We start from the raw sequence: 12,674 nt of genomic DNA on the forward strand, positions 1-12,674 counted from the left end.
TTGTATCGTAAGTGGGTTGGTTGATTTTAGTAGTAAGATTGATTTATGTAAGTTAGTCAAATGGTGAAAGCTAGGGGAATTAACGGAAGCTGTTTTATACAATTCGTTTCTTTCGGCGTCATATAGAGGACATTGGCAAATAAAATGTATTTCATTTTCCAGTGCGTTCATTGTACAAAACTTACACATTCTCTCATGAGCAGGCACCTTTTTATATCTACCCTTTTCTATTTCTAGCGGATGTGCGCTAATAGCAGTCGCTAGGAGGACCAAAATCTAATCATCTTAATGTCTCATCAATACCTACCCGTATACCAAATATCAAGACGCCCATGTCGGACTTCTTGAGTTACACGCACACATACACAGACAAACACACACACACACATGCACACGCACAAACACACGCACGCACGCACACACACATACACAAACAAAAACGCACACACACACTCACTCACACACTCACAAACACACACACGAGGACACACGAATGCTCCCGAAAACATAACCTACTGCCGAAGGTAAAACGATGAACGAATGGACAACACTAAGTAAGACTGATCCCGACAAGGTAATCATATGCAGAACATCTTGTGTACTGGAAAACAACGTTGATACCAGCTAATACAGGACAAGCCAAAGCGCCCCACACTTGCTTGTTGATTACTTCAGAGTCGGTGAGATGTGTTTTGAGATTGTACTACTACCCATAGCCTGCCGCCCCCAACACACACACACAGGTGTAGGTTTTCCGGTTATATGGGTCAACTGAGGGCCACGCTTTCAAGCAGGTGTACATGCGTAATACGATACTTTCTCATTACTTACATGGGAAAAGGTACACCGCGAACATACAGTATCAAATATCAAACAAGCACAGAAAATATGTAAAATGTAGGTTTACACAGCAGAAAACTCGCACATTCTGCTTTACGTAACGTTATACATATCGTGTTTGGGCGCACAACAAAAGAACCTGTTTTTCACCTTTTACAAAGTACGGTTCACGAGGCACTATCCGTATCCGGTTACAGGCTGGAGGTGGGAGAAACCAATTTCTAAGACTTGAGGGAATACTGTTTTTTTTCTCAGCCTTCTTAAAGTTGTTGTCTGCTTTCACCATTCATGATTTATAACAAGTAGTCCTGGGTTGTGAAAGTGCTGAAAAAATAAGGCTCTAACATCAGTCTTAAAGGAATATCTTTTCTTTTTAATGAGAGGGGGTGTTGCGGGTTGCAGGACTCACCCTTGTGTCGAGCAAATTTGGATTGCCCCATTAGACTCCCAAAAATAATGGCGCACTTTTTTACAAGGGTGCTTAAAGCGCTGTGTGGATCTCCCTTGCGGATCCTTCTCCTATTCTTTGTTGTCCTTTTTCGAAGCTGCCAAGCTGTCTGTTTGCGTGTGCTGCGAGCGGAACGACGGAAGAGCGTGAGCGGGGAAACGGTGCTGATCACCGGGGCCAGCCGGGGAATTGGCCGGTGCCTTGCCTTAGAGTTTGCCAAACACGGAGCCAGCACGGTTCGTATATGTTTCCGGACATGGTTGTGTGTGTGTGTGTGTGTGTGTGTGTGTGTGTGTGTGTGTGTGTGTGTGTGTGTGTGTGTGTGTGTGTATGTGTGTATGTGTGTGTGTGTGTGTGTGTGTGCTTGTGTGTGTTTGCGTTTGTGTGTGTGTGTGTGCGTGCGTGTGTGTGTGTGTGTGTGTGTGTGTCTGTGTGTGTAGAAGGATCACACGGTCAGCACAACAATGGGCCTAAAATGTAGGGCGACCGGCTCATGTAACACTATTTTCGTGTCATTGTTAACCTTTCTGTTCTTTAGATATCACTTATGTCTGTGGGAATGTAACCATACGCCTGGGTATCGTGTGAAGGAAAGACTGAACCGACAACCAGCTTCTCTATAGACAGTTGTTTTAACTCGGAAACCATGCCACTTAACCACTCACACTTAATCATTAAAAAGTATAAATTTGTCGTTAATGTGTGTATAAAGCACGAACTTTTCAGTAGAAATTTTGAATAAGCAACGTGGTTATGTTCAAAAGTGGTAAGAACTTTTCAGACGTGACCCATTTGCGAAGAGACCACATATGCCTTGTCTGTGAGTTATGACTTCCCCGATTGGTTGGCCAAATTATATGTTACCCAAGCACACTCTCTGTCTCTGAATGGTTGCTGCCTGAGGCATTTGCTGCCATGTCAAGCGCCACTGCGTTCACACAATGAATTGTCTTCGGTGGAATTCCGGGTTACTAGTATGTTGACCCATATAAAGCACTGGATACACATAGCCGAACATGGCTCCCGACCACTGACAGTGTAGCCAACCAAGTGAGTGGTAGGTGGAAGTCTGACCAGTTTTTGGACAAGAGTCAAATTTGACTAAACTCACAACCACTAGCGAACCACCAAGCAAACCCCCGGCCAACCCATTCCAGGATGTTTTGAACGATCGAAAGTGCAACCGACCACCTGCCGACCAAAGCCGATCTAGCTCCCAAACCACTCCCAAACTGGTTGGGGGAAGGTCGGGAGGCCATGTTCGGCTATGTGTAACCAGTAGTAGAAGGCAGACATTTAGCCTGGAAATCATACCCTCGGTGGCTCCCCGATATTTCTACGGCACTGTGATTGACCCCGCCCGCCCAGACAGCTTAGCCCGCACGGGGTGTTGTTTACGGCCTTGGAATTAGCAAGGACATGGAATTAGCAAAGTAGGGTGGCAGCGGAAGTAGGGTGGCAGCCAGAGGTAGAAAGGCCATCAGAAACTGACTGGGCCCGGTAAAACACCACTAAGCCGACCCCTAGAGACTGGGACCAGGCTAGCAGACATTGTGCAAACAAAATTTACAAAGGTGTAAAAAAACTTTCAGGTCCTCGTCAGTGGGAAGCTCATCACCGATAGCCATCAATTATTTATCAATTCTTCATGTAATGTCATAATGCGGTTAGAGTGCATAAATCATTAAGCCATTTCTTCTTCTTAATGCCCACAGTCAATTTGCTGACTGTCATGGCATATGATGTTTTGAGAGCGCAGCGGGCATTATGCGACTGGTTGTGTTTCGATCCCCCCTAATTATTCTTATTCTTATCTATCAAGTAACGTCGACAAGTCCATAATCCAAAACTCATAGTCCAGATTTCGTGCCATGGTCAGTCAACATGGTCAATCAACATGGTCAATCAACATGAAGAGTTATCTGTGGGTGGCAGAGGCACGTGACACGAAGGTGTCAAGTGTGTCTGCCTTTACCACCCCACTGAGAAGAACGTTCCAGTCCCTGATTGTTTTGGGAAGGTAGGATCCTGATCTGTATTGGGTTCTGGTATTAATAAGCTGAAACTGTTGATTGTGGGTACGGCGCGGACGTGGCAGTAGTGTAATCAATTTACTCTTAATGATGGGGCATCTCATCATGTCATGTTGAATCTTGTACAGTGCTGTTAAGCGTGCTGACCTTCTACGTTCCTCCAACGATTTCCACCCTAATGAACTCAACATCTACTCACACTAGATGTGTTGTGGTAGCGGCCGAGTACGTACCTCGCTGCCCGTCTCTGTACTGCTTCCAGTTTGACGATGTTTTTCCTGGTGTGGGGGTCCCATACTATGGCTGAGTATTCAAGGAGGGGCCTCACAAATGCCTTATATGCCTTCTCCTTTATGCTTGGTGAGCTTACCTTGAGGTTGCGCTTTAATAGGAAGCCAAGAACTCTGTTGGCCTTGTTGGTGACATTGTTGATGTGCGTATCCCAGGCCATGTCCCGGCTCAACGTAACACCCAAGTAATTAACTGTACTAACGGTGTCCAAAGTATGTCCGTGTAGCACGTAGGAGCTCACAAGAGAATTCCCACTCCTTGTAACTTAACTGACATCGACACGCGTTCATCATTTCCGTCCTTCCCTAATTTCTACTCTGTAGAATGTGGTGGGTTCTATTCTAAATCTCAAAGCAGATCTCTTGGTGGGCAAGACAGTATCCACTGCTGGCTTAAGCAGTCCACGGTTGGCAAAACAATATTCAAGGGTCTAAACAGTGATTATCCCTGGCAAAAGTTTACTCTACGTGGATACAGTCTTGCAAACCGGAAGATCTGCTTGAAGATTAGTGGGTTTAGCTCCGGGCCTCATGGAAACTAAGCCATTAGAAAACATATGATAGTACATATATAGAGTAACGCAGAATAAAAGCTGAGCTAATATCGTATTGAAAACCGTCATATTCAATATGATGTTGTCATGCCCTATTCATATATCCACCTATGTAGGCCAATTTATATACAACTCTATGCAAAAACGAGACATTATTTTACATTCCTGACACAGAATACTATCATCGTCACTATTACATTGTATACTGTTTTATCCATTAAAATGCATATTAGATCGATTGTTACTCATGTTGTAAATGAGTTCTCTGAAAATGCTAAATATTAGATAATGGTCGATTGTTATGTATTTTTATGAATTCTTGCCATACTTTGTACTATGTACAATTGTCGTGCAAATAAAGTTCTTCTTCTTCTATAAATGTGTGTTAGTGTGTGTATGTTTGTATTTACGTGTGTGTGCATGTGTGTGCGTGTGTGTGTGTGTGTGTGTGCGTGTGTGTGTGTGTGTGTGTGTGTGTGTGTGTGCATCTCTATGCGTGTACATGTTTGCTCTCTCTCTCGCCCGCTCGCTCTCTCTCGGAGTCTCTCTCTCTCTGTTTAAGTGTGTTGTTTGTGTCACTGCTACTGATGGGATGTCCAATGCTTGTCCCTTTCTAGCTCGAAAGCCCGCAAAGTTAGATACAGGCGTAGCAACAGCAGATGCAGCAACAGTATCTATGTCCTTCCAGATTGTCCTGTGGGGCCGGGACGAAGAAAAATTGTCCTCAGTCCAAAAGGAAGTCGAAGAAAGCGGAAAGGCTCGGTGTCATTTCTACAGGTGTGACGTTGGAGATCGAGAACAGGTGTACAGAACTATTCAAAAGGTACTTCATGATATGACGGCTCTCCCGATTCCGATAAAAGATTAGACTTGCCTCAAGTTGCCTGTGATACAGTTACCTAGTATTATGCTACGATCATAAGAAAGACAATACAAGAAAGGGGCCCCGTCGGCTAGTTTACGGGCTACGTTTTTGCACTTTCGGGCCTTCACCCCCTACGTGGTCCCGTGGGACACCCTGCGGCTATCCGGCTAATTTTGAGCATGGTTGGGCCCCCTGATTTAAAAAAAAAACAGGTAGTTAAAATCAGCTCAGGACCCGGCGGCAAATAGACGCCGTAAGCTAATTGTGAAAACACAGAGATGTGTTTCCCCGGTATCAGGCCGTCCATCGTAGTTCTTTGAATAACCGACTGCAGCCAGCACAATTATGTAGATAACGGTCTGTTTTTGATGGTTGTTTTTCAGGTACAGGAGGATGTTGGCGCGATCACGATTCTGGTGAACAACGCGGGCGTCGTGCACGGCGGAACACTGCTGGAAATGAAGGACGACAACATCGAGGACACATTTCGCGTCAACACCTTGTCACACTTCTGGGTATGTTTAACAAATCGTGCCATACTTACAATTTGTCCTGTAACATGTATATGAGAAACTGTGTTTGGTGCCAATGATTACTGGAAATCTATTTCTATTATTGAGTTACTACACTTAACGACGAGTTGATTTTTGTTAGTTTGACAATGTGCAAAGATAGAACACCATGTAAAAGATTGCACTTGGGACCCAGTCCTACTCGCGAATCATTATTAGCTTCTGTACTCGAGTAAGAGGAGCTAATTGACTCAATGACATCAAATTTGTCTTATTTTTGTTTCCTTTTGGGGGATCTAAAATTGTTTTCACTTTATTTTCATAGTTAGTGGTTAACAACCTGCTGAATTATACATCTTACTCAGTGTCACTGTTGAAAAGTAGTGGATATTGCCTGAAACATCTGACCGTTTCCAAAATCTATCCAGTTGCTTGGGTAATTGTCATTTGGCTTATGGTATAAGCGATTTCACACTTCCGAGTACGCATACGCGGCGACAGGAACTGTGGGTGATATATCAAAGGTGAATGCCGCTGAGACGTAAACAAAACACGTCTGGACATTCTTATGCAAATTAAGATAATGGTCGAATTTACAAGACATGGGCCTTACCTTTGGTATATTACCCACAATCCCTATCGCCGCGCATACGTACTCAGAAGTGTGAACGATTTTATAACTTGGATGTCTAACCTCATCAACGATGTGAAAGTTATTAATTGTAACATATGTTCCCTTCATTGTGTTCGTTCCAGACTACGAAATCTGTTCTTCCATCCATGCTGGCAAACGGTCGCGGCCACGTGGTCGGTATAGCCTCGACATTGGGCCTGTTCCCGCTACCTGGGGTTTCAGACTACGTCGCGTCCAAGTTCTCCGTGGTCGGGTTCTATGAGTCGCTGGCGGCGGAGCTGAGAGAACAAGGCCACCGTGACGTCAGCGTGACGTGTATGTGTCCCGGACACACCACTACGGACATGTTTAAGGACCTCACAACACAGTATGGATATGTCTTCTTTATTTTGCCACCACGAACACAATATATTTATCTTTTTACTTATTTATTGAACTTCTCCATAAAATGGATGGCGTGACGAAATAGGTGTATCCCAGCAGGGGTCTCCTTTTGAAGGCCGCCATGTCTTATATCTGGACCCGGCCTTAGTTTCTCTGTTTGTAAATAGTGCTGCCGCCATACAAATATACATGTCATATAGATGTATGGAAGGGGGTGTCCCTGTGGTGTAGTGGTCTGCGCCATCTGCCTCTCACCACATCTGGTTCAAATTACTTGTACCAGAAGGACTGGGGTTCAAGCCCCAGGTAGGACACCTCTGGACAAGAGGCGCATTGAGTCATACCAAAGACTTTATACAAAATGGTACATACTTCTGAAACAGTATGGAAGTTAAACACACTTCACTGCCAGTGGAGTGGACTAGCCCCCTGCTACAGTGATTGCACCACAGTGTGGTCCAGGGCTATGAAATAATGGTGTGGAAGGATTTTAACTGAATTGAAGTTCTCCATAAAAATGGATGGCGTGACGAAATAGGTGTATCCCCGCAGGGGTCACCTTTTGAAGGCCGCCATGTCTTATATCTGGACCTTAATTTCTCTGTTTGTAAATAGTGCTGCCGCCATAAAGATATACATATAGATGTATGAAATATTGTCATACCGCATGTACCTATACTATTGTTACACCGGTCTCTTTATACACTGTACGGCTAATCTCCAAATGGACTGGCTCAGTGATGTTTTACCGACCGAAACTCTCCCATAAAGCATTTGGTCTTTTTCTATCAGCCTTTCTTTCCAGAAAGCCTTTCTAATTATGATTGCGCAGTAACCAACATTGTAAAAATTATCGGCGTGGGCTAATGATGGCCGGGCGGCCGGCACTCAACACTCCCAGCACCGAAGAGTTATCGAGTATCTCCCGGTGGTATGATTACCAGGTGACCGACCAAATTGTTCTTTGTGTCGTGGCGGACATCCAAAAACGCTAACGGTTGTTAATGTGACGCATTGCTGAATCTAACCTTCTGTTTTCTTTTTTTACAACCCAGGCCATTTTCACTGACCCCTCAGCAAGTCGCTGAGCAGACAATTGAAGCTGTAAAAACCAACCGACGGCGGGTTATTCTTCCCCGTATCATGCATCTAACCTGGATAATCAATAGGTTAGTATTAAACATGAATAGTCAAAGTGTCTGATACGGGTTACTGTATTTGACTTACATTTACATTTTGTATACATGTATACCCGTCGTAAACAGTGCATGCTTGTATGTGCGTGTGTGTGTCTGTGCATAATTTTGTACTTATGCGTATGCATGTGTATGTTTATGTGTGTGTGTGTGTGTGTCTGTGTGTGTCTGTGTGTGTGTCTGTGTGTGTGTGTGTGTGTCTGTGTGTGTCTGTGTGTGTGTCTGTGTGTGTGTGTGTGTGTGTAATGCGAGTACGTGCGTAAAATACTGTAATACTAAAGACCTACAATGTATTCTTCATTTTTCAGCTGGCTACCGGGATCGTGGATGCTAAACGTTCTTTATGTTACCGGAGCGATGAAAGACATGGAGAACTTCTGTGCAAAACGATGACGTCATGGTCTACGGCATGACACTGCTCTACACGTGGTGTAGCTTACATACTCTACGCGTTGTGTAGCTGGCATACGGTACTCTACACGCTGTGTAGCTGACATACTCTACACGTGGTGTAGCTGACATATTCTACACGTGGTGTAGCTGACATACTCTACACGTGGTGTAGCTGACATACTCTACACGTGATGTAGCTGACATACTCCACACGTGGTGTAGCTGACGTAAGCAAGCAGGTGGAGGGTCGTAGGGAAACGGTGGGTCATTCACCCGAGAGGGCCACAAAAGCGCCACCTATCCTTACAAGTCCCAACCTTAGAATTAAGACCTTCAGTGGCTTGAATCAGATGTAATTTGTACAAATTTTTCCACGTCGAAGACACACGCTGACCTTACTCATCACGCCAAACTATTTCATGAAGTCGTCAGCACGAAATTTTCAGGACTATGGCATCAATCAATCAACGATTGAAATAAAAGCAGATACTGCACCTTGTACAAAAGTTGTGACGAACCTGAAGACGATATTCAGTTAAAAGCAGCTGATGCCTTACGCCACAGTTCTCTGCCTTATATTGTCAAACTCTTAAACAACAAAGTGTATTAGCGGAAATTTTATGTATAATGATGATTTTAATGTACAGTGTGAAATGATTTTTGTATTATATTATGTATGGGAAATAATGTACTGAATTTTGCCATTCAGCCCTTTTTGGCTGCAAAGAGAGTCACTCAATAAAACAGTCATATTACGGGTAACTGTGGCACCGAGGGCTGGGTGGAATAGTCCACTCCTACTATGCTGCAGGGGAAGTTGAGAGTGATTGGTTTCACGGACAATATATATGACAACAATGCAAGATAAGAGATAAGAGATTGGAAGAGGTGCATGTGTATATTGTTTCACGGAGAGAAAGAAAGGAGACTTGGATGGTGAAGCAACTCTAGTATCAAAACAAATACGTATACTGAAAACTTTGGTGTGTGAGAGTCCAGATATCGATGCAGTAATCAGTGACGAGAGGAGACAATAGTCCTTTCTCACGCGGCGGACATGATAGAATGAAAACGAGGCCTTTGTGGCAAACATTAGACCGATCCAAAATGTCAATCACAATTAGCAGTTTAGCCAATGATTACCTGATGATTAGACAATCGACCAATGAGGAAGTGGCTGCATGACTGTCAATTATGTGCATTTCTACGTTGTTGTTTTTTGCGGGGACTATGGGATCGGTCAACGAAGCTCTAAATTGCTCCATTTTTTTGTGTGCATTACATTAGTTATAATATTGATACTTGGATATCATGTTTTTAAACTTAATGTGATTTAGAGGAAAACTAAATCTGTATTTTTGCTTCTTTGCCTCATTGGCCTCGCCTTCATTCTATCATGTCCGCCGCGTAAGAAAGGTGACTGTATAGATGTGTGGCTGAATGCGGGTCTATTCGGAGAACCAAGCTGGACGTAAATAACATACAAAAAACTCCTACGTGATCTACTATTATCACATAGTGATATCTAAGGGTGCAGGTGTTATCGAAGCTATTACGTGATACTTCCCAAGGTAAGTCTGTTTTTTGTATTGGTTAATGCCACTTTTTGTGGAGTGAGCTCTCCATGTATAACTTCAGCTGCAGGTGTCATCTAAGCTATTACGTGATAATTCCCCGGGTAAATCTGACAGGTGCGTCCTTAACTGTTGTCTAGATAATAGAGATAAATCCCAGGTAAGTGTGATAATGGTTGCCTAAAATATCACATGCCCAAAGAAACCATTACCAGACTCACCTGGCATTTATCGCCATTGTACGGTAAATCCAACTTTTCCTGTAGTACCGATTGAAACAGATGGCTGTATACATCTCTTGCTAATGCCAACATTATTCTGGATTCTGTTAAAATAATGATGATCCACTGTATTCTGCAGCTCAGGTAGTTTTAGAAACAACCTCTGGCTGCATTCAGTCCTTCTTCATTTCTTTTTTCCTGCAAGCTGCCGTAGCTCTCTGAGGTTCTTTGCAGTTTTTAGGTTTCCCATTCCTTTGTTTTTGAGGTCTGTCCTCAGGACACTCACGTAATAGGTTTGTGCAATGTCTTCCTTTCCTGGCCTTGTATTTGTTGCACCCCTCTGTGGCAAATTCTAGTGCCTAGTTCTTTGTTAAAATGGATGGGTTGAAAACTACTCAAGTGAGCATGAAAGGGGAATGTGAAAATCACCACATATTTGTGCACACTTTACTGTTCTTAAAGGCATCCATAGCATTTTCTGAGGCTTGAAATTTGTATTAGAAACTCCAAATTCTAGTCATTCCTACATGTAGTAAGTTTCCATAACACTATTCCAATACATATCGACATTAAAGGAGCAAAGATACGATGTCGTTGTGTGGTGAGAACTGATAGAAAATTCAAGCCCTAATAGACTGATCCTGACTGTCCATCACAATTAGCGGTTCGACCAATGAGAGAGTGACTGCATGTCCGTTTCTATTTATGCATTTTTATGTTTTGATTTTGCCTTTCTACGTTTTGACGGAGGCGGGCGGAGCTATGGTATCGGTCTATTTACACTAGGCGTGTGAAACTAAAAGATCACCATGTAGCTTATATTTGTGCCACTTTTGAGCACTTTGATAAGAAATCCACAAACAGTGGTATTAAATGTCAATTTCATAAAGATTACAGCAACTAGAATATTTCTAAATAAGGCTCTGGGGGCCTTTTAATGAGTCTCAAACTCCAGAGAGGTTATTTTCCCACAGATGGTAATTTTAGGAAATGAAAATGAATACTTTTTACAGTATACGATTAAGTATCATTGGTTTATTCATTTCAATTCACTCACAATACAATACAGTAAAATCGTACACTGCCATTCACTTCGCAGCCTTATGTCGGCTGAATTATGTGAAAAAGCATGTTACAAACAATGACAATAAAACTATTTACCTTTACCCTAATAAAATTCTTCTAATAATTCTTTTTTTTTAGACCAACTATATGGGGTTGTTTAAGAGGTGGGTAAGGTACGGTAATGTGCTTTTGTTGTATCTTTCAGTGCGCGCTGGCAATCGGTCAAGTTTTGCTTGTTGTCTCGTTGTCCTCCGCTGATCTCCCCCCTGGTTTGTGGCAGCCAGTGTCGGTACATGGTAGAAGTATGAATGTTCTTTGCAAGAGCGTTCCCACTAGTCCCCTTTTTACAAAACAGACCAAACGGAATTCTGTTAAAAGTCGGCTGATGATGTATTCATTGATACATAATCTAGTGAGAAATAACACTCCCTTCTGGAGTTTACGACTCCTTACAACAGACCAGCGGGTTCAGTTGGAACATTTTTGAACTTATCCAAAAAGCTTCGTCCTCAATATGAGATCTTTACCTTTAGTGGTATTTGATTAAATGGGCCCGAAGCAATATTAGCGCCCAAAAGTGTAAATAGAAAAATGCTAACATCTTTATGGTACTGAAATTTACCAACACTGTCTAAGCTCGTAATAACTTCAAACTTTGAGCATTTAAAACCGCGCAAAAACGTGCCGTACTATGATCCCCGTGATTTCACGAGTCTACAAAAACCCCAGCGACGACTTTCAGTGAGTTCTCACATCACAACGATGTCACATTTCTGCATCATGGACGTCACTATACATTGTGATAGTGTTGTTTGAGCTAATCATGTATAGAAATGATTACATAGGTCGACTTTCCTATTTTCGGGCCCTAATATTGCTTGAGTTTCCTTTTAAGGGGGCTACCAAACTGTCGGACGCAGTAATAGCTTTGAGTCTCAATCATGCTCTTCAGAAAACAGTGCGAAGGTCAACTTAGTCCCTATTGTGATCGTTTGCCACGTAAGATATGGGTCATGGGTAGGAATTACTTCATTTAAACTAAAAGATCATACTTCAGTCGAAAGGATGACGTCGTGATCTTTTTATTTATTTCTATACCCATCAATCGAGTTAGTATCTACGATGAAAATGAGTAACAACATATATTTGAACATCACAGAAAAGAAGTACTTGGCACCTTTTTGTTCCAATCCAGGCTAAGGTATACAAGTACAACGCGTTTGTATCAAACATTATTTTCCGAATATCAAACAAATAAACATGACAATCTGAGGTACTCATATGTTGTCAAACAGCGGTCAACACAACATGACATATTAAAAACTGCATAAGCGTCCAAAGCCACATGTCTTCTTCAGTTATGAAGATATTAGGACAATGTCAAACTAGTTGCCTGGATCTAGGAATTACTCTATTTTAAACAATACTCCATGATACACCAATTTGTATAATTTCATATTCAAAAAACATCTATTTCACACAATTGTATACATACATGTTATTGAAGGTTAGCAATCCAGGTTATAAAATACGGCAAATGACTGATACTCAAACAACTGGATAGAATTTGGAAAGAGTCACAACATTTCTACAGCAATCTTACAACAAAACCGATTCTTTTTAAAGATCAGTTTACCTTGCTCACTCGAGGTCTCCCCCGTTACT

At 42.5% G+C, this 12,674-nt stretch overlaps 1 protein-coding gene across 1 annotated transcript; it reads left to right on the plus strand.

Moving 5' to 3' along the window:
- Positions 1-1,270: 1,270 nt before the first annotated feature.
- LOC136437945 (short-chain dehydrogenase/reductase 3-like) lies at positions 1,271-8,676 on the plus strand. The gene is made up of 6 exons (XM_066432542.1): positions 1,271-1,524; positions 4,854-4,988; positions 5,414-5,545; positions 6,299-6,543; positions 7,616-7,729; positions 8,065-8,676. Exons 1-6 carry the CDS (start codon positions 1,297-1,299, stop codon positions 8,147-8,149), a joined length of 939 nt encoding a protein of 312 aa, XP_066288639.1. The 5' UTR covers positions 1,271-1,296; the 3' UTR covers positions 8,150-8,676.
- Positions 8,677-12,674: the final 3,998 nt, after the last annotated feature.

Source organism: Branchiostoma lanceolatum, chromosome 7 (genome assembly GCF_035083965.1).
Source record: "Branchiostoma lanceolatum isolate klBraLanc5 chromosome 7, klBraLanc5.hap2, whole genome shotgun sequence".
NCBI classification, from domain to species: Eukaryota; Metazoa; Chordata; class Leptocardii; order Amphioxiformes; family Branchiostomatidae; genus Branchiostoma; species Branchiostoma lanceolatum.